The sequence below is a fragment of the Schistocerca piceifrons genome, chromosome 3 (assembly GCF_021461385.2).
Source record: "Schistocerca piceifrons isolate TAMUIC-IGC-003096 chromosome 3, iqSchPice1.1, whole genome shotgun sequence".
Classification (NCBI taxonomy): Eukaryota; Metazoa; Arthropoda; class Insecta; order Orthoptera; family Acrididae; genus Schistocerca; species Schistocerca piceifrons.
Window position 1 is genome coordinate 648,216,532 of NC_060140.1, and position 21,632 is coordinate 648,238,163.

A 21,632-nucleotide genomic window follows, 5' to 3' on the forward strand; every position below is an offset into this window, starting at 1 on the left:
GGGGGGACTCTAAAGTAGCAAAAGTTTACTTAAATTTTTGGGTCAGGTACTTATCATTTTTGATTGTATGAACGGAGTGTGTGTTCGAACTTCTTGTACTTGAGATCCTTGCGTAATGTTGGTCATGGAACGCAGTTCAAGTACGGTATTCAAGGAAGAAAATTTTGTTTAACCATGAGAAGAAAATTGCATGCTTAAAGAAATGTTTCAAAAATACACGATCCACGCGTCTCGCGAAGATCTGTCAACATTTTTTCCACCGACGTAGCAGACACTCACTAGAAAATCAATTTTCAAAAGCAGCTATCAATGTCACGTCACTGCTGACGTGTTAGGCGTTAACGTCTGGGTTATCGGCCATACCTTCAGAAACGATACCGACGTCTTTCAGAGCGGAGAGTGATTTACATCCCTTCCGTAAAAGTGACTGCAGATAAGTGCCTAGACGAGTAGTAATAAAAGTTGCGAGCAGCAGGGAACACGGGTTGTGAGTGAGATGTGGACGCCGGCGGTGGTCTTTGTGTGCCTGCTGGCCGCGTGGGCCGGCGCTCTGCCCTCCTCGGGCCCTCGCAGAGCGTGGCAGCTGCGCGGTGGGCGCATCGTGGGCGGCGAACCGGCGGACATCTCGCAGTTCCCGTGGCAGGTCTCGGTGCTGTGGTACGCCCAGCTCGTCTGCGGCGGCTCCATCATCAGCAGCAGATGGGTGCTGACAGCAGCGCACTGCGTCGACTACGGTAGCGCGCGACAATATACAGTCCGAGCCGGTAGCTCCATATACTACCAAGGTGGCACTGTCTACAGGGCCTCTCAGTTAATTCTTCACAACCTTTATAGTAGAATGACGACGGATTACGACATCGCCCTCATCAAAATAAGGGGCACCATTTCGATGGGTGACCACGTTAAGGTAAGACGTGCAGAATTATCACAGAACCACTTAAGTAAAATGTAGAGATCAGAAAATTGAAATTCATTCACTCTCTATTTTCTACGGCATTAAAAAAAAAAGGAACAGTTTCATGTTGTGTGGTACGATGAACTACCTACGTTGGTAACGCCAGTTCGAAATTGCTTGACTGGGTTTTGCGGAGTATCGAATTTGGAGGACGTTGTTGTTAAAGCTTCTTCAGATTGTGTTTCGATATCGTAATTAATTATTTACCCTATTAGTAATCAGAATATGGCAGATCCACGGAATGCATGCGTGGAACGGCTAGCATGAAGAGGCCGGCCGGAGTGGCCGAGCGGTTCTAGGTACTTCAGTCTGGAACAGCGCGACCGCTACGGTCGCAGGTTCGAATCCTGTCTCGGGCATGGATGTGTGAGTGATGTCCTTAGGTTAGTTAGGTTTAAGTAGTTCTAAGTTCTATGGGACTGATGACCTCAGATGTTAAGTCCCATAGTGCTCAGAGCCTTTTGAACCATTTAGCATGACGAATAATCCGCTAAACTTATAATATTTTCAAGAATCAACTCACGACGAGAATTTCATGAATTGGGCTCCATGGAGCGTCGGAGAAAAGGTAAGATGTGGTGATGTGTGTGCGTTACACATTCTGTCATGAAACCAAACAAGACCATCACACTGAGCAATAGATTTCAGAAAGAGTTCAAAATTTGATTATTTATTTACTCAATTTGGGATCATCATACAGTGATAAGGGGTTTGTCATCTTAATCCAACGAAAGTAAATATTGGCCATTAAAATTGCTACACCAAGAAGAAATGCAAATGATAAACGGGTATTCATTGGACAAATATATTATACTAGAACTGACATGTGACTACATTTGCACGCAATTTGGGTGCATAGACCCTGAGAAATCAGTACCCAGAACAACACCTCTGGGCGTAATAACGGCCTTGATACGCCTTGGCATTGAGTCAAACACAACTTGGATGGCGTGTACAGGTACAGCTGCCCATGCAGCTTCAACACGATACCACAGTTCATCAAGAATAGTGACGAGCATATTGTGACGAGGCAGTTGCTCCGCCACCATTGATCAGACGTTTTCAATTGGTGACAGATGTGGAGAATGTGCTGGCCAGGGCAGCAGTCTAACATTTTCTGTATCCAGAAAGGCCCGCACAGGACCTGCAACATGCGGTCATGCATTATCCTTCTGAAATGTAGGGTTTCGCAGGGATCGAATGAAGGGTAGAGCCACGGGTCGTAATACATCTGAAATGTAACGTCCACTGTTCAAAGTGCCGTCAATGCGAACAAGAGGTGACCGAGACGTGTAACCAATGGCACCCCAAACCATCACGCCCGGTGATACGCCAGTATGGCGATGACGAATACACGCTTCCAATGTGCTTTCACCGCGACGTCGCTAAACACGGATGCGACCATCCTGATGCTGTAAACAGAACATGGATTCATCCGAAAAAATGACGTTTTGCTATTCGTGCAGCTAGGCTCGTCGTTGAATACACCATCGCAGGCGCTCCTGTCTGTGATGCAGCGTCAAGGGTAACCGCAGCCATGGTCTCCGAGCTGATAGTCCATGCTTCTGCAAACGTCGTCGAACTGTTCGTGCAGTTGATTGTTGTCTTGCAAACGTCACCATCTGACTCAGGGATCGAGACGTGGCTGCACGATCCGTTACAGCCATGCGGATAAGATGCCTGTCATCTCGACTGCTTGTGATAACGAGGCCGTTGGGATCCAGCACGGCGTTCCGTATTACCCTCCTGAACATACCGATTCCATATTCTGCTAACAGTCATTGGATCTCGACCAACGCGAGCAGCAATGTCGCGATACGAAAAATCGTAATCGCGATAGGCTACAATCCGACCTTTATCAAAGTGGGAAACGTGATGGTGCGCATTTATCCTTCTTACACGAGGCATCACAACAACGTTTCACCAGGCAACGCCGATCAACTGCTGTTTGTGTATGAGAAATCGGTTGGAAACTTTCCTCATGTCAGCACGTTGTAGGTGTCGCCACCAGCGGCAACCTTGTGTGAATGCTCTGAAAAGCTAATCATTTGCATATCACAGTATCTTCTTCCTGTGGGTTAAATTTCGCGTCTGTAGTACGTCATCTTCGTGGTGTAGCAATTTTAATGGCCAATAGTGTAGTGCAAAATATACTTACGCAAAGAATATATAAATATGTTTTTATGAGGATAGGATAAATGGTCAGTCGTGGCCTTGATGAAGCAGATATCCCTGGATGTGCCTGAAATTAATTAGGAAATCCATTGAAAACCGAAATAAGGACATCCGGAAAGAACAAACTTCATCCTCCTGAATATGAAGTCAGTGTATTAATAACTGCGCCGTTTCATTCGGTACTGTACAATGTCCTTTAATTTACACAGAATTTGCTCCGGATAACCCATGAAATGAAACACTGTTTTACACTTCATCGTTGCACAAACTAAGAACATGCGCCGGTGACCCTTCGACCTCGGACAAGCTGTTATGCGCATTGCAGTAACTCTATTCGGAAAACTAGCTCTACAATAAACTCGCAGCTATGTCACACAAACATCTTCGTGTTTTTTCCTCAATACGCTCGAAAAACTGATTCAGCATTCCTTCATTACAACTGAGATATTGATCTCAGAATAATGACAAGACATTATTATCACGAAACTTCCTGGCAGATTAAAACTGCGTGCCGGACCGAGACTCGAACTCGGGACCTTTCTTCCAGGAGTGCTAGTTCTGCAAGGTTTGCAGGAGAGCTTCTGTAAAGTTTGGAAGGTAGGAGACGAGATACTGCCAGAAGTAAAGCTGTGAGGACTGGGTGTGAGTCGTGCTTCGGTAGCCCGCGAAAGCAAAGGTCCCGAGTTCTAGTCTCGGACGGGCACACAGTTTTAATCTGCCAGGAAGTTTCATATCAGCGCACACTCCGCTGCAGAGTGAAAATTTTATTCATTACTATCATGCCGTATAGATGCTGAATGCGGAAGGATATGATCTTACAGTCATGCATGTTGTGAACAGTAGAGGATCAGTTCAGAGATGATAATTTATATCAATACAATTCACCCTGTGATAAGGCAGCATCTGCGAATCCATAGTTTGTGGATAACATCATAAAATGGACTCACGTGCCCAGAGTCCGATGTGAAACCAATGGGAAGCTTTTGTGATGAGTTAGAACATCGACTACGCTTCAGACACCCGGGTACGAAATCACTACATTTCTGGTTAAGGCTCCTGACGAGCAATGGGTTGCCATTCCTGCACGTTACATTTTGCAAGAAAAAGGCCAACTCTCATTGCATGTATAAATTCTTAATTATCAATAACTTTTAAAATATTGTTTAGAGATTTGTAATGTCTTTTTAATTTTAATAAACTTTGCTAACCATCTTTTTGTCGTCTGTCGTGCGGTAGCGTTCTCGCTTCCCACGCCCGGGTTCCCGGGTTCGATTCCCGGCAGGGTCAGGGATTTTCTCTGCCTCGTGATGACTGGGTGTTGTGTGATGTCCTTAGGTTAGTTAGGTTTAAGTAGTTCTAAGTTCTATGGGACTGATGACCATAGATGTTAAGTCCCAAAGTGCTCAGTGCCATATGAACCATTTTTTTGTCGTCTTAATTTTAGAAGCTAAAGGTCCATGGCAACGGCCTTGCCGCAGTGGATACACCGGTTCCCGTGAGATCACCGAAGTTAATCCTTTCATGGATAAAATTCATTTTTTACAGATTTTTAAAATATTAAGGTGATAACAGTTTTTCAGTCCCATTATTATGTTTTCACCAACAAAATATTTTTTAAGTTCTCCAATTTTTCACAACAGGAAGTGGGACACCCATGTCCCATGAACCAACACAAGATACTTTTTCTGCTGACTGACTGATTTTGTAATTTTTTTTTTTAGCCATAAACAGGATTTTGCAGAGAATAAAATAACTGCAAATTATACATACATATAATCTTTTTATTTTTGTAGAGCCAGTGTAAAAAATATTCATTACATTTCAGTTTTCATGATACATGATGAATACTTACAAAACTTTACATGCCACGAAACTTGGAAAAACATGGTGTGGCACAGAGTGGTACACCACAAGCAGTGCAAGCAACTTTTGTTCTCTTCTCTGTAGAGTTTGTGCTGCAGAATCTGCATCGCTTCCTAGTGCCACTGTCTTTCGGTACATGTTTGCCTACGTTCACGAGCCGGACGTCATCTGGCACACTAGAGCACTTTGCTGGGAAGAAAGTGGGCATTGATCCCCTCTTTTTCCTCGATGAATACCCATTAATCAATTGTCTTGGTAATCTTTACAAATAATGTCTGCTGGGACACATGTGCCCCACTAATTTTATTTCGATTATAAGATAATACAGTCGCTGAGAAGTACATTCCACACTGTATTTGTACTAAAAAATGATTATTAAGTTAATAATAAGATGAATTACTTACTTCAGACATCGCTGGAAAGTGAGAAAAGATGGAAACTGAAGAATGACACAAATAAGTGGCGTTGCAGCGCCCATAGATACACGCCAGTCAACAAAAGTAGTCACCGCTTCTCTATTGCCTTTGCAGTGCAGTCCCGATTTTTTTCTTAGGTTCAGTACAGTCGTCCCTAGATAGCAGCACCATGCAGAGCTGGGTAACATATATCCCGACATTCGAACTGGCGCTCAAAGTTAGTGGGACATATATGACCCATCAACCACGAAAGGGTTAAGCACTGTCAGGCGTGGTCGGCAGGATGGGTGTCCATCCAGGCTGCCATACGCTGTTGCCATTTTTCGGGCTGCACTCAGAGTCGTGATGCCAATTGAGGAGCTACTCGACCGAATAGGAGCGGCTATGGTCAAGAATACCATCGTAACGACCAGGAGAGTAGTGTGCTGACCCCACACCCCTCCTATCCGCATCCTTCACTGCATTCACGGCGGTCGGATGGTCCCTGTAGGTCACTCGTGGCCTGAATACGGAGTACTTTAAAGGTCCATGGAAAACTTTTAAAGTCGATTTGTATCAAACTGCTTGCGATATTAATATTTGAGTTCTGAACTTCATGTACTACAAACAGAAAAAATTAGAAGAAGTCACCTGATGAATGGTCTCCTTGTTAGAATTTTATGTAGTATCCAATTTTAATGCACTGTGTGTCACTAATCTTATTCCTGTTGTTTCTTAATACTTCCGTATTTCTTTGGTTTACTCTCGACCCGTATTCCGTACTCAGTTCTTAAATAACTCGAAAACCGCGCCTCTAGCGAAAATGTTTGCTAGTCCAAAATTAAACGGTGTCCGATATCCCACAAAAATATTCTATTCATTTTTCCTCTAGGACTAATAGTTAGCCGGCCGGGGTAGCCGAGCGGTTCTAAGGGCTACTGTCTGGAACCGCGTGACTGCTACAGTCGCAGGTTAGAATCCTGCCTCGGGTGTGGATGTGTGTCATGTCCTTAGGTTCGTTAGGTTTAAGTAGTTCTAAGTTCTATGGGACTGATGACCTCAGAACTTAAGTCCCATAGTGCTCAGAGCCATTTGAACAATTTTTACTAATAGTTTCCGCGTTGTAGGGGATAGAAAAATCGTAGATTATTAAAAATATTAGTTTAAAGATATAAATCAGTAGCAGCTAATAGAAGAAACAGTCCCAGAGGAAAGTACAGTGGCGGAATGGTTGTCTGCCGGCAGGTATCATTATTGAATTCAGTATTCCGAGAACAACAGTGTCAAGCGCAAGCTGAATGACAAAGTTTCATATATAGCCTCTCACCACGGACAATAGAGTGGCCGATGGCCTTCACTGAACGACCGACAGCAAGGGCGTTTGCGTACAGTTGTCGGTGCTAACAGACAAGAAACACTACGTGAAATAGCTGCAGAAATCAGTATAGGACGTACGACGAAAGTATCTGTTGGGAGAGTCCAGCGGAACCTGACTTTAATAATCTATGGCAGCAGACAATCGACTTGAGTGCCTTTGCTAACAACACGACATAGGCTTCAGCGCCTGTCTTGGGCTCGTGATCAGATCGGTTGGACCATAGACTACTGGAAAACTGTGACCGATTTCAGCTGATAAGAGCTGATGATAAGGTCCGTGTGTGGCGCAGACCACACGAGGTCATGATGCCAGGTTGCCACCATGGCACTGTGCAAGATGGTGGTGGCTGCATAACTGTGTGGGCTGTGTTTACATGTTATGGACTGGGTTCTCCGGTCCAACTAAATCATTCATTGACTGGAAAAGTTTATGTTGGGCAAGTTGGCGACTATTTGCAGCCATTCATGCATTTCAAGTTCCCAATGACCAGGTCACAGTTGTTTGCAATTGATTTGAAAAACATTCTGGACATTTCGAGCGAATGGTTTGGCCACGCAGATCGCCAGAGATGAATCTCATCGGACATTTATGGGACATAATCGAGAGGTCAGTTAATGTACAAAATCCTGCACTGGCAACACTTTCGCAATTATAGATGGCTGTAGAGGCAGCATGGCTCAATACTTCGGCAGGGAACTTCCAGCGGTTTGGTGAGTCCATGCCGCGTCCAGTTGCTACACTACGCTGGGCAAAAGCAAATCCGACACGATATTAGGAAGTATCCCGTCACTTTCTTCACCCAGGTACTCTAAGAAAAGGGGAACTAATAATTATGTTTTTTTTCATTTTCTACAATTTGTTTCAGAAGTAATTACAAAAGTACCAATCCTATTAATTACTTAGTTGTTGTAGCATCAACAACGATAGAAAGATGTAAAAAAATGTAAAAATGTAGCTGTTAATCAGATTAGTATGTATGAACCTTATTGATGCTTTGTGAACGATTGAGTTATCTACTCAAATATGGCGAACTCTACAATGTTTTGGATTTGTCGCTCAAGTGACTACAATTTAAGCTAAAAGCTGATTTTATATGTCAGTGGTTTGCTTTTGTTACTCTGATACAATCATTCAGTCATGGTTAAAAAATGGCTAGAAAGATGTATTTAATTCAACCAATCTGTTCCTAAATTCACTTACCCAACAAAATTAAGAATCAAGAGGCTGCAGTTTGTGAGGGCTATGTGTTGGTAAGCTATCGATGTATTATTTTCGCTGTCGTATGTTTATCCTCTCCAAGCTTCTTGTATGAGAACAGGGCCCAAGTAAAACCTGGCTCTCCATCTGTGGGTGACGGTTTCGGGTAGCGCTTTCAATCTGCAGTTTATTTTTTTTTCCTATATACTCAAAAACACTAGAGATTTTCACAAACTAAGCAAAATGTCTTAGACGCTGCCCTGAAACATCTGATAGGTTCCATTCTACTCTTTTTTGCTGAGACCTTTCAGTGGATGCAGAGGTGCTACTTTCCTTAGGCGCGTATACAGTTTGGACTGGCAAGTGTGAGTGACAGACGGAACAACCAATTAAGTACGTTTGTGATTTCCGTGTTTGGTTTAACCAGCCTGGGACAATATACAGGGCGTTACAAAACAATACCAACAAACTTCGAGGAGTTGTAGAGGGTGTCGCGAGGAATACATTGAGGATCGGGATCTGTGTACGGAAGCGTCATCTTACGACGCTACAAAGCGTCGAAGTTATAGGAGCCAGCGCCTGACGCTAGGCCACCCCTCTGGCAGCAGTCGTGATTCTGTAGACTGATGGACTGTAGACGGAACTTCTCGCAATATTGTTTGTTGTTCAGTAATAGCGACTGATGGCCAAGACCGCCAGTGGAGAAGATGGAGCTACCTGCTGTGTAGACGATCATTGTCTCCTATAAATGCATTGCTCTTTTGCTTCAGTAGATTACGGTTTCCGATATGGGCTTCCATCTACAGTTTATTTTTCTCTTTTATACTGAAAAACACAGGAGATTTTAGAGGGTTCCAGGAGAAAAATCATCTGAAAAGTGGAAACCTGTGCACGAAACCATCATCCAAAAGGCAACAGAACACCGCATTCACACGAAACAAGGCCTCTTTATGCAGCAACTAGCTCCCTCTTCTCCACTGCCGGTCGTAGCAATCAGTAACAATTACTGAATAACAAACAACACTGGGAGACGTTTCGCCAGTTGTCCGTCAGCGAACAAAATCATGTTTACTGCCAAAGGGGTGAAATGGCCTGTACTTCGCCGCTCTGTATAGTCGTTGGATGACATTTCCGGACACGAGTCCCTTTCTTGAATTTGTTACTCGCGACACCCTCTGCAACGCCGCGAAGTTTGTCGATATGACTTTGTAACACCATGCATAAGGTGCGAGAACAGCGACAGATACTGATGATTACTATGAAGGACACGGAGATGCCACTTACTCTTGTAAGACATCTGCGACTTTGAAAGGGACATCATGTGGGCCTCCATTTGGACGATTGGTCTTATGGTGCATTATTCAGATTTATTGGACTTTTTGAAGTGGTAGTGTCCTGCTGTTGGACTGCATGGGAAGGTGACGGTTACTCGTCGTGAAGATTCCAATCGGCCATGTCTCACCACAAGAAGGGATGGTCTTCCTATTGTGCACAGAGCGTAACATAAACATTTCATATCTGTTCCTACCATCCGAGAACGAGTAATGGACTTCAAATAAATGTGTGTGAAATCTTATGGGACTTAACTGCTAAGGTCATCAATCCCTAAGCTTACACACTACTTTAACCTAAATTATCCTAAGGACAAACGCACACACCCATGCCCGAGGGAGGACTCGAACCTCCGCCGGGACCAGCCACACAGTCCATGACTGCAGCGCCTGAGACCGCTCGGCTAATCCCGCGCGGCAGCAATGGACTCCCTGCGCCTTCGGTTGAAGACTAGCAACGGCCAAACTAGAGAATTGCATTCCCCTGCAAGGCTGTTGTTAACTCAAATAGTGCGTTTGGAGTGGTACCGCGACTGGGAAACATGGACTGTTTATAAATGGAGGCGCATTGACTTCAGCGTTTAATCGAGATTCTGTACAACCCTGGATGACCAACTTTGTGAGTATGGCAGCAACCTAGGGAGAGCTGCCATTCTCCCAATGTTTTGGAGAAGCACAACTGGGTTACTACACAACCACGTTATTTTTGGACTTGGCCTCACGTGGTCCTTATCGGGAACACACATTGATGTTACAGCAAAAAGGAATAAATGTGACTAGGGAAAACGAATCACACTGTCTCTGCTTTCAGGTCATTTGTGCATATACTGTCCAGCAGATCAGCGTGTCCTCGTAAAATATCGTCAGTAGTCCAGTAGGGTGTTATCCGTAATGATGAGTGCCTATGAGAGTGGCAAACAAAGGATGACTTCCTAGAAACGGACACATTCGGGTGAAAAATAGCTTACAGTCAAAGGGGTAAAATTTTTCAGAAATAAAGGAAACAGCACGAGGCAATGATACATCTACAGAATGCACTGTTGTATGCAGAAAAGTGGGAAAGAAGTAAGAAAGAACAGCAAAATACATTCTGAACGCGTAAAGAAAGCGGAAGAAACCTCGTGAGAAGCTAAAACTCCTGTAAGACAAAGCCGTCTAGAAAGATAGTTTCTCTGGATGACTGGATAACAAGCTTATTCGAAAAAAATGGGGTAGTTTCAGCACAAGAAGGAACTTCCAACGTTGAGGAAACAGCTTATATTTTCAAAAACTGAGATAAATTTTGAGGAGGTAAAGAAACATTTCGGAAAATTTGGAGAGATGAGATTTCGTTGAAAAATGTAAAAATAAAAGAAGTATTCTAACAATATATTCCGACATTATTAAAAAGTATGGGGAGTACTTGAGAGTAACCTAAAATAATGAAAAGGGCCCAAACAAAGCAATGATATTCATGGACAGTTCGTGGGAGCATACGCATTTTACCATGAAAAAGCGCTAGAAACATGGAAAAGTTCAGGGTGTAATGACTAACAGCAGTGCGGACGAAAGACCTATTGTTTTCCACGATGCGGTCACAATGGGTTTCATAGATGTAGCAAAGTTAATTTGTGATTCTAAATCTACATCCCAAGATAATTATCATGATGCGAATGGGGATAATTATCACAAATGTAAGAGGAACTGATTCCTAACATACCAGGTGATATGTTGTTGTTCCTGATAACGCACTGCATCATACTGTTTAGATAATTAAAGCTTCGATTCCCGTAAATCACAAGAAAACCACATTACTAAATGCCTCATTCATAACATAATTAGTTTTGCACCGAACTTAACAAGAAATGTGCTGTTAAAAATTGTGCATTGTAGTATGTCAAAGCCTGTTTTTGAAGCGGAAGCAGTTTTAAATCATAAGAAATACACTGCTCTGACGCTCCTACGATGCCACTGTGATTTCAACCTGTAGAGCTAATCTGGAATACAGTGAAACAAAAAATTGCAGAAAAAATGTTTCTTCCATTAATTAAACTGTGTACAACAACCTGGTTGGTTAAAAGCTTTCGAACATGTAAAAGGAATAGAAAATGAATATTGGCTTAGAGATGAGTTAGTGGAAGAAGCAATAGGGAACATAATAATCAATGTTGGGCTGGAGAGTGGAGATGGATATGTAGCACATGACGACGACAGTGATATGGAGACTAACACGGCGCATGACACTGGAATTGATCCCAGTGAAATAAGTACAGCAAATGAACTTGGCCTATACCCCCTGTGTGATAGACCATCCACTACATAGCTCTAATGACCAAGGTTAGAGCAGTTTTTAGTCGATGAGGGAACACTGACGGCCGAACTGTATGTCACGGACATTCTGCGTCGTCACGTTTTACTTCTCACCAGCTATGACGTTATCTCATCCGGGCGAGAGGTGGTGGGTGAACGCCGTACTGCCAAGTTCTACGTAAATTTGGCTCAACCATGTAATTACTCAAACAGCATTACGTACCGCCGCAAAGCGTGAAGTTTCATTTCGTTTCCTCCTATTCTTCTGGGTGTTTCACTTTTTTTGTCAGGCGGAGTATAATTTCAATTTTTTTCCTGGGGTAGTTAATGAAAGCTTTTGAGTCTCAGATTTGACCAGCAAAGAAATCAGAGAAAAGTATGTTATTTTGTTTAGTGAACACTAAGGTTAAAGCTTTCTTAAAGACTGTTGTACATTGTTTTCCACAAATCTGTGTCAGATAGGTAATAACGCTGAACATCAGCAAAACAACTTTGTATAGTCGTTTGAAGAAAGTCAGTTGCTGCTAAATTCAACGAAAACCGTTGAAATTAATTCTGTCAGCAGTGTATCTTAAGGTGCTGAAAAGCTTTTCCTATGATCGAAGTATATCTTGAAGGCAAAAAGTATATGATTGATGTCTTGACAGTAGTCGGTGTCTGGATACTTCTGGCCAGTTAGTGCGAGTTAGTATCGAGTGGCGGCTACTATGTACAGTAATTTCTACTTAACAAGTAAGCACCAGCAATACGTTTACAATAAATCTTCCATTCCGCAGCGGAGTCTAAGCTGATATGAATGTAGTAGACGGATCAAAGCATGTAACCAGTATGCCTACGCTGCTTTAAAATCTCCACAGATGTTCTGTTGGATACCTTTCAACTACTCCCTGCTGAAAAGAACGATAAGGGATGTCCTCGGATCAAGTCTCCGGATCCGAATTCAGGTGCTCACACAGTTTTCAATTTTCAGTGAATTTTGTTTCCATTAATGCTTCTCTGCATGATTTTAATACACGTTATTACTTGCATTACGTATATATATCCTTAGACTCAAATAGTGGTCACCTAGGTTAGCCGAAAGGCTGGTATTTTGTAATAAGTATGGCTGCCTCAATTATACGGCAGTAGAAAGTATCTCAAATTACATATAAACTTTACTCCTCACCTTTCCTTTTCAGTTCTTGTAACACTTTTTTCCGTACTTTACCTGATAACGAAGTTTCGAACATGCTGCGATAGGACAACATTTCGAATATTCCGTTTTTTGTTTTGTTTACGCTTGCATACAATGATCTGCCGCGGAGGTACACATTTACGAACTTCTTCTCCAATTAAAATTAGAAATAGCAGAGCCTATCAGTAATATCCGAAGTTAAGCATTCCAGCTTTCGAAAATACTTGAGAGTCGTGACATAGATGTAATACTTCTGAAGAGGTCATTAACCGGAGAATGACGGACGGTCTTGGGTATGAAAATTATAATCTATGTAGTCAAGGATATAGGCACAATAATATTATACATATTAGGCATTTCATTCAGTCCGGACGACACTTCATACGGACGGAACATCATGGCCCATTTATGGGAATTTTGGTCAGAAATAACTTTTAAAAATTCCGACCAAGGTTTGTGGAAGGTTCTAGATGCTCGAACTTGAAGACCCCTTGAATACCCTTGTTGAGGTGCCACGTATTCAGCAATGTGCGCTGGACGGTGTGCTCCGGAACACCTGCGCCCGTCCTGCTTTACAGACCGGGAAATCCTCTTGCCTTCACGGACTGTAGTGAGACGTGGACGTCCAACACCTCGTCGCTACTCATGGTTGCAACTTCCTTCAAGCACATTCTGTAGACTCTCACGGCAGTAGAACGCTAACAACTGACCAACTTAGCTGTTTCCGACATGATACTTCCCAAGCGAAATGCCATAGCAATGTACCTTGCGTCTAAGTTGCTGACATTACTAGATTTTTCCCTTTTCGGGACTACCTCTATAAAATTTTTCGACATTGCAGGTACCAGGCTGATAAGCTGGTAACTCTTCGACGAATAAGGATCTTTACTAGCCTTGGGTATGGCCAATTCCTTAAAGTACTTCTACATGGAATGGGAGCGTAAAGTACTTATCATGGTACTCATAGCATCAAATAGACGCTAAGTGAGAGGAGTTGGCATTTCCCACACTATCAGGTTTCCAGCGGGCCAGTGTCACCTGGTTTTCTGGTATTCAACGTCTGAAGTTGCACCTGTACTTCGTCTGCTGAACTTGGATCTAGGGTCTCCCCTCCTTCACCGTGTACCGATAGGAATATTAGAAACTGCTAGGTCATATCTATGAAGCACCGGGGTGCCTATATGGGCGAAGGTCATTGCAGACAAGTCAGTTAAGGGTGTTTGGCTTGGCTGCCGGCTCAGGTACGTCACTGTCTCCTGTGGGCGACACGGAATGTCCTTTGAGATTTTCATGCTGAGTCATTGTCCAAACGGAGAGTTACTATCGTGTCTGCCCCCTGCCAGTATTTATGCCCCTCGATTGTAGACTTAATGTCGCTAAACAGCTGGTTAAGCAGACGGCTAGTGTCAGCACTCCTCGTCAGCCGACGGACGCGATTTCCCTTCGCATTCGAACTGAAGTTTTCGTACCAGTAATGGGTTATTAAGCGTGCATGTACATCCAATCAGTTGCCAAGTGCGTGCTGATTAAGTTAAGGCATCAATATGTTGATCCTTCCTTGAAAAGACTATACTTGCATTCAAACAATAATCAAAGGTACATTGTGGTAATGGTGGCGACATGTGTTTTCTCAATGGAAATAAACAATGCTGGGTTGGTTTTCACGGTTTTATCTAACTGGTTGAAGCATTTTCTCATACAGATGACACATTATAAATATCATATAAATTGAAATTACAATATCTCATGAAGTTAACTACATGTGTGGTTGAATGCCCGACATGGATTTTACACTAAGGTGATTTGCAGGTGACCTGATTGAGATCCAATTTCTGAGGTAGAGGGGAGAGAACGGACGCTTCATTGCCATTGTGCGTGCGTAGTACATATTGCGCGCCAACCGACTTTTGGTAACCCTCTCACAGTCTCAGATTCATAACATGCCATCTTTGGCACTGCCCGCCGCTCATAGACTCTGATGCATCGACACACATGTTTATAGAATAGACCATCAACCTTTTATTTGCGCGTTAAACAACACAATGAAGACATCTTGTATCATTAGAGCACAGGGTCGTCTCGTCCCCCTCTCCCCAAATTTGACTTCTAAATAAGGAAAACTTACGGTTTCCTCAAATGATTCAAATGGCTCTGAGCACTATGGGACTTAACTGCTGAGGTCATCAGTCCCCTAGAACTTAGAACTACTTAAACCTAACAAACCTAAGGACATCACACACATCCATGCCCGAGGCAGGATTCGAACCTGCGACCGTAGCGGTCGCGCGGTTCCAGACTGTAGTGCCTGGAACCTTCGGCCACCCCGGCCGGCCGGGTTTCCTCCTCCGATTGACGAAGACGGCGTTTTATACGCCCAGGTGTAGCCCCTTCTCTGTGGCATTATCAGTGATTACCTTTCTCTGTCTAAGTTGCAATTCAGCGGTCCTGTTAATTTTATGCTGTTTCCCTTCCACGCAGAAATATCTAGCGTCAACTTCCAGTCTCAGGGGAACGCAGTTGCAAACAATGAAGTTTGCTATCCTCAAAAATCTCGTATTTGTGCTACACTTAAGTTGTGGACTATTCGGAGCACGCCTTTCTGGTGGGCCTGCCGGTCCTGGTCGAACCTACCGACGGAGGAAGTGACTCAGCGGCGGGTTTTCTTTTTCAAGCAGCAACCAAAAGCATGCAGCTGGTCCATGATAATAGGTTTTTGTAGCTCAATGGCCTGTTGCAAGACTATCAACTGGACGTCGCTTCGAAGACTTGTGTGTTCCTGACCTACTCCCGTTATCCAACTAGGGAAAGAGGACCTAAAAGTTTAACGTGGAACCTGAACCCCGTGTCGTTTCTGGCGGCTCCTCACTTCGTTGAGAGGTGAATGCTAGATTAAAACGCAGACTGGGAAATCCGTGTACTACTGCGATTCGATACCACGACCTCTTGATTTCCAGAAATGCACTTTACTGCCAACCCACAAGGCCCAACTCGCAGCTGTTCCAAACTCATGCAGGCAATGCGTTATTAATGACAACCCAATACTGGCTTCACACTAGGTTATCACTACATTCGAGATACTACATTACTGGCCATTAAAATTGCTACACCACGGAGATGACGTGCTACAGACGCGAAATTTAACCGACAGGAAGAAGATGCTGATATATGCAAATGATTAGCACCTTGGATGTTTGTGATGTCCTTAGGTTAGTTAGGTTTAACTAGTTCTAAGTTCTAGGGGACTAATGACCTCAGCAGTTGAGTCCCATAGTGCTCAGAGCCATTTGATTTTTGATTAGCACCTACAACGTGCTGACATGAGGAAAGTTTCCAACCGATTTTTCATACACAAACAGCAGTTGACCGGCGTTGCCTGGAGATACATTGTTGTGATGCCTCGTGTAAGGAGGAGAAATTCGTATCATCACGTTTCCGACTTTGATAAAGGTCGGATTGTAGCCTATCGCGATGGCGGTTTATCGTATCGCGACGCTGCTGCTGGCGTTAGTCGAGATCCAATGACTGTTAACAGAATATGGAATCGGTATGTTCAGGAGGGTAATACGGAACGCCGTGCTGGATCCCAACGGCCTCGTTATCACTAGCAATCGAGATGACATGGCTGTAACGGATCGTGCAGCCACGTCTCGATCCCTGAGTCAGATGGGGACGTTTGCAAGACAACAATCATCTGCACGAACACTTCGACTACGTTTGCAGCAGCATGGACTATCAGCTTGGAGACCATGGCTGCGGTTCCCCTTGACGCTGCATCACAGACGGGAGCGCCTGCGATGGTGTACTCAACGACGAACCTGGGTGCACGAATAGCAAAACGTCATTTTTTCGGATGAATCCAGGTTCTGTTTATAGCATCATGATGGTCGCATCTGTGTTTGGCGACATCGCGGTGAACGCACATTGGAAGCGCGTATTCGTCATCACCCGGCGTGATGGTATGGGGTGCCATTGGTTACACGTCTCGGTCACCTCTTGTTCGCATTGACGGCACTTTGAACAGCGTACGTTACATTTAAGATGTGTCACGACCCGTGGCTCCACTCTTCATTCGATCCCTGCGAAACCCTACATTTCAGCAGGATAATGCACGACCTCATGTTGCAGGTCCTGTACGGGCCTTTCTAGATACAGGAAATGTTCGACTGCTGCCCTGGCCAGCACATTCTCCAGATCTCTCATCAACTGAAAACGTCTGGTCAATGGTGGCCGAGCAACTGGCTCGTCAAAATACACCAGTCACTACTCTTGATGAACTGTGGTATCGTGTTGAAGCTGCATGGGCAGCTGTCATTCTACACGCCATCCAAGCTCTGTTTGGCTCAATGCCCAGGCGTATCAAGGCCGTTATTATGGCTAGAGGTGGTTGTTCTGGGTACTGATTTCTCAGGATCTATGCACCCAAATTGCGTGAAAATGTAATGACATGTCAGTCCTTGTATAATATATTTGTCCAATGAATATCCGTTTATCATCTGCATTTCTTCTTGGTGTAGAAATTTTAATTGCCAATAGTGTAGAATGGTATTGGGGTAATGTTGGCCGAGGGCTGCGAAGAGAGATCGGGGACCTGTACCTGTCGCAGCACTATTGCTTCGACTGCTGCCAAAAGCGCAGCTGGTGGCATTGCACAGATTCCTCCGCACTAATTGTCTTTGAGTCCGGTCTGTTTCCACAACTAGTCTCAGAATGCATCTCAGTTGACGCCTTCGTGCCGATTACAAGCAAGCTGGTGGCAAACTCTTGGCGACCGAATCAAAGGTAATGCAATGTGATTCAGTGACGGCGCATTTATGAACTGGCAGCCACACGACGTGTTATGCTTTCGATGATCGATATGACCAGGACATCTGCGCTCCCCCACTCATTGGGTCGGGTGTGGGATCAAACTGTCCCATGACAACACCATCATGCCGTTCTTTGGTACAATCCAGCTGCCTACCAGAGGTATAGATGACATACGAATTCCAGGCAGCTTGCATCGTATTTAAGTCACTTGCGACAAAGAGCTATCATTCCATCAACAGAATCAGCTCAAAATCTACCGTATCCAACAATCAACTGTCGAGTCTGTGACCGCAACCAAGGTAATCTCTCTACGAGATAAGCTAATCACCACTGCTGTGTGTTCTGCCACCGACAGAGCTAGTACATATGACCTCTGTTGATTCAGAGAAGTGTGGAGAAGACCGCCGCCCTGCTTCGGGCTGGCCCCACATGTGCCAACCAAAAACCGCATTAAAACTCGGCTTGAGAAAACAGATCAACAACTAAGCCCATGTTCATAACATCCTTACGAAGGAACTGCCAAAATTCTAGCGGATAAGAGTGCCATTAGCAATCCAGACACCTGCTGTCTTCCCAACGAATGTGCAGCCATAGTTATCTTCTGTTGTTTATCTGCTGGCGACAACAAGGCTGAAGTGACTGCAGCGGGAATCAGCTGTTACATGTTCGCTTTGAGCACAGTTGTAGATACGAGATGCACGTCGAGTTTCTCGAGGAGGCGGGGAATTTCGGCGGGAAGAAGACGCATCTGGCGAACATTACGAGACACATGGTCATCAGAGGGTGAACTGCTCTCACTGTAAGAGCTCTACTATGACTCTGCAGCTGCATCGATGGGCTGCGGCAATACCTGGGCTTGGAGAGCCACTTGGTAGGGGTGGCCAGACTGTTAAGCGCGTGACGTTCTGTGTTCCGTCCGCTCCCGGCGGTTGAGGAGAAAGAATGGTTTGCTTGCTGGACCTTGCCAACGCCGATCACATGTATTTTAGGTCTACTTTCGACTCTGTCTTCTCCTTTCGCAACTTGTGGAACGAATTTCTCAGTGTTGGTTGGCTTCACCAAGGAGTCATACATTACATCTGTCCAAACTTTCGCCGTGCCGCCCCCACCCCAATGCGTAGTCTTCCGGCCTCCCTGCCTACAGCTTGTTCATCACTACTTTAATGCCGTACCAACATGATGGTACATCTGCGCACTTTGCTCAAGTGGTAGGAAATGATTTGGATGAGATCTTTGCTGAGGACTAAATAAGGGGCAGTGGACCGGTGGCATGGCCTGCTCTTGACACTTCTTGATTTTTTCGTCCGGGGGCACCTGAAATATGTTGTCTACGAAATAACTATCGAATGAGATGAAAAGCTAATAGTGCGAGTTATGGTAGCCTCTGATGCAATCCCCACTTTCCCAGGGTTGCTTGAAAGGACGCCACATAGGTGTTGCTCCACGGCGTGCATTCAAGCAGGAGTGCGTAATTTTAAGCCGTTTCTGTAACTGCTTTGAAATAATGATCGTGAAACAATCCCTCCTCTCTATTACTTTGACGTTATGAAGAAAATGAAAAACGTTGCCCTGCAGACCTGCTACCACGTCGACTCGGGTGGCACGTTGTATGACTACCTTCCCGGCGGCGCGCGACGGTAAGGGATGTGGACAATGTTTACTAAGTTTAAATGTTTGCTATGACCCGCTTTACCAGCCCTCTCGTTTGTATCATCCATTTTAGAAACACGTGTTAATGCTAGTGCACTTATAAGTCAGGACGTAATATTTATTAATGAAAGTCCTTCACTCTTAATTTCTGTTGGAATCTCCTTCTTAATAGTTAGTCTTTTACATTTCTGTATGTTGTCCTTGTGTTCCAGTCTGCACCATAATCTTTATTCCTGTGGTAGATACAAGAGAACGGAAGATGTCAGACTTAACATTCTCTATTGGTTATTAAAAGTGTTCATTTAATTACATTTTTCGTTGTTAGGCTTCCAACATTTATGTCCATGCACTGCGCCATTCCTTTGAATGTATGCTGCGTCTTAGAGGAACGAGTAGTTGGTGCACCTGATGATTCGCATTTTGGAAATTACTATTATCTCACGGAATAAACTTTTTGTTGTGAGGCTAGCAACCTAAGTAATTTCAATCACCAGAATTGTGGAGTGATTTTGGAGGCAGGTAAACGTGAACGTCTTCATTTGGGCTGTTAAATAAAGAGGTGTTATGTCACACTCTTTCCCTCTTCTTTTCTTTGTAAGGAAACAACGATATAGGGCCGTGTAACATCATTAGGTGGAATTAGAAGTGATCTGGACATAGTGAAATTTTCCCCACATGGAACACGAAACAACTGAAGTCCTATCTCAGCTTCCGCAGTTATTGACACAAAAATGTATCAAACCAGTATATTCGAGACCTATGGTCCACACCGTTATTGAAAGGCGATGCTACTTCTGTAATTTAATCCATCAGTTAAAGTTAGAGTTAACAAAGGAAGAGCTATTAGTAACTTTTCGTACGGGAAATAACCGTGGTACTAACGGAATTAGTGTTCAACGTCCCAGAAAGTGTAGAATGGAGAATAAGAAAAACACAGAATGACAACTTTTGCAAGTCGAAACTAATGAATGAAGTGAAGGCGATGGTCTTCGATATGTGCTCTGTCATGTGGCTGAGGTCGCCATAGACGTGACACGAGACTCCCCTGCATCTAACAGCGACGCGAGGAGGAACCACCGAGCAACTGAGTGCCAAACGCAGTGTGACAAAGTGTTTCTGTCTCCAAAATACGAAAATGTTGCCAAGCACTGCTCCATACCCTAACGGAGGATGAGATGTGCTCGTGAATAACGCAGCTGTTTGTCCCCAGGCTAAAGTGCGCCCTTTGTGGAGAGCAGAACGTGGCCAGTTGGACCAGATGCGTCGTATGTAAGCGTCATGAGGCTACATTCTGTTCCAAATTACTCAAGGACTGATTAGTAAAATCCCGATTCTTTAAGGAATCGGACCCTCATGTTAAGAACTCTTGAGTCCGCTAAATATTTTATAAATCAGTATATGTGTTAAATATTTGACGTAAAGCTTGTGAGCGAGACAACGTTTCGTAAAGACGATATTGCAGTGCCTGTTAATTCTGATTGCGATGGAAAGTTCCTTTGGACATGCATGCATGTCGACAACGAAACTTTGTGCCGGACTGGGACTCGAACCCGGATTTCCTGCTTATCGCGAGTGGTCGCCTTACCATTTGGCTATCCGTGCAAACTTTCACATGTGTCAGCCAGGCGTTTACGATCTGTACTCGTACATCCATTATGTATATTCCCGTACAGGTCGGTCGCTGTACTTGAAAGTCACTTGCCCGGTATCAGCAGATAAAGACGATATTGCAGTGTCTTTTTATTCTGTTTATAATGCAAAGATCCTTTTAACATGCATGCAGTTTTGTGAAGTCCGTGAAAAATCTATTGATTTTACTCTCGTCAGTATCACAGATGTTTGAAGTGATTCTATCACCAGTAATGGAACAGCGTTACTGTTACATTCACATAGTGCGTTCTCGATATCTGACATGATATACAAATGATAATGTAATGGTGACTGTACAGCGAGAGATGTGAAAGAACCATTGCAGAAGTATATTTGGATTAGGAACTGTTGATTTATTTTATTCTTCCACAGTTAAGAATATAAAACAAACCAATCTGTAAAGTCTTGGTATGTTGTGATTTATTATCCTGGAAAGCATGGAATTCTGCCCAAGAGATCAAGAAATTAAGAAAGTGGAGACACACAACTTTGATGGGTCGCTTTGTGACGGTACACCAGGCTAAGAAAGGCACACCAACAAACTAATACAACAGATCGGATCATAGCGTAATTAAAACCACCTCATCGTTCTAAATCTCAAAGAGACATCGTTATTATAAGGAAAAACCCACATTAGATGAATACAAGCTTACAACGCTCCATACTCTCGGTACGTTGCATGTTTTTAATATTGACCATTTTCTGGTCATTTGTAAACTTATACTCATCCAAGATGGGACTTTACTTATGATATTGATGTCTCTTTGAG

The 21,632-nt window shown here is 43.9% G+C and overlaps 1 protein-coding gene across 1 annotated transcript in view; it reads left to right on the plus strand.

Moving 5' to 3' along the window:
* Positions 1-496: 496 nt before the first annotated feature.
* The window catches only part of LOC124788930 (trypsin delta-like), a 47,311-nt gene continuing 26,175 nt past the window's right edge, over positions 497-21,632 (plus strand). The window contains exon 1 of the mRNA XM_047256217.1: positions 497-907. Coding sequence (XP_047112173.1) covers positions 497-907 — 411 coding nt within the window. The remainder of the gene's footprint in view (positions 908-21,632) is intronic.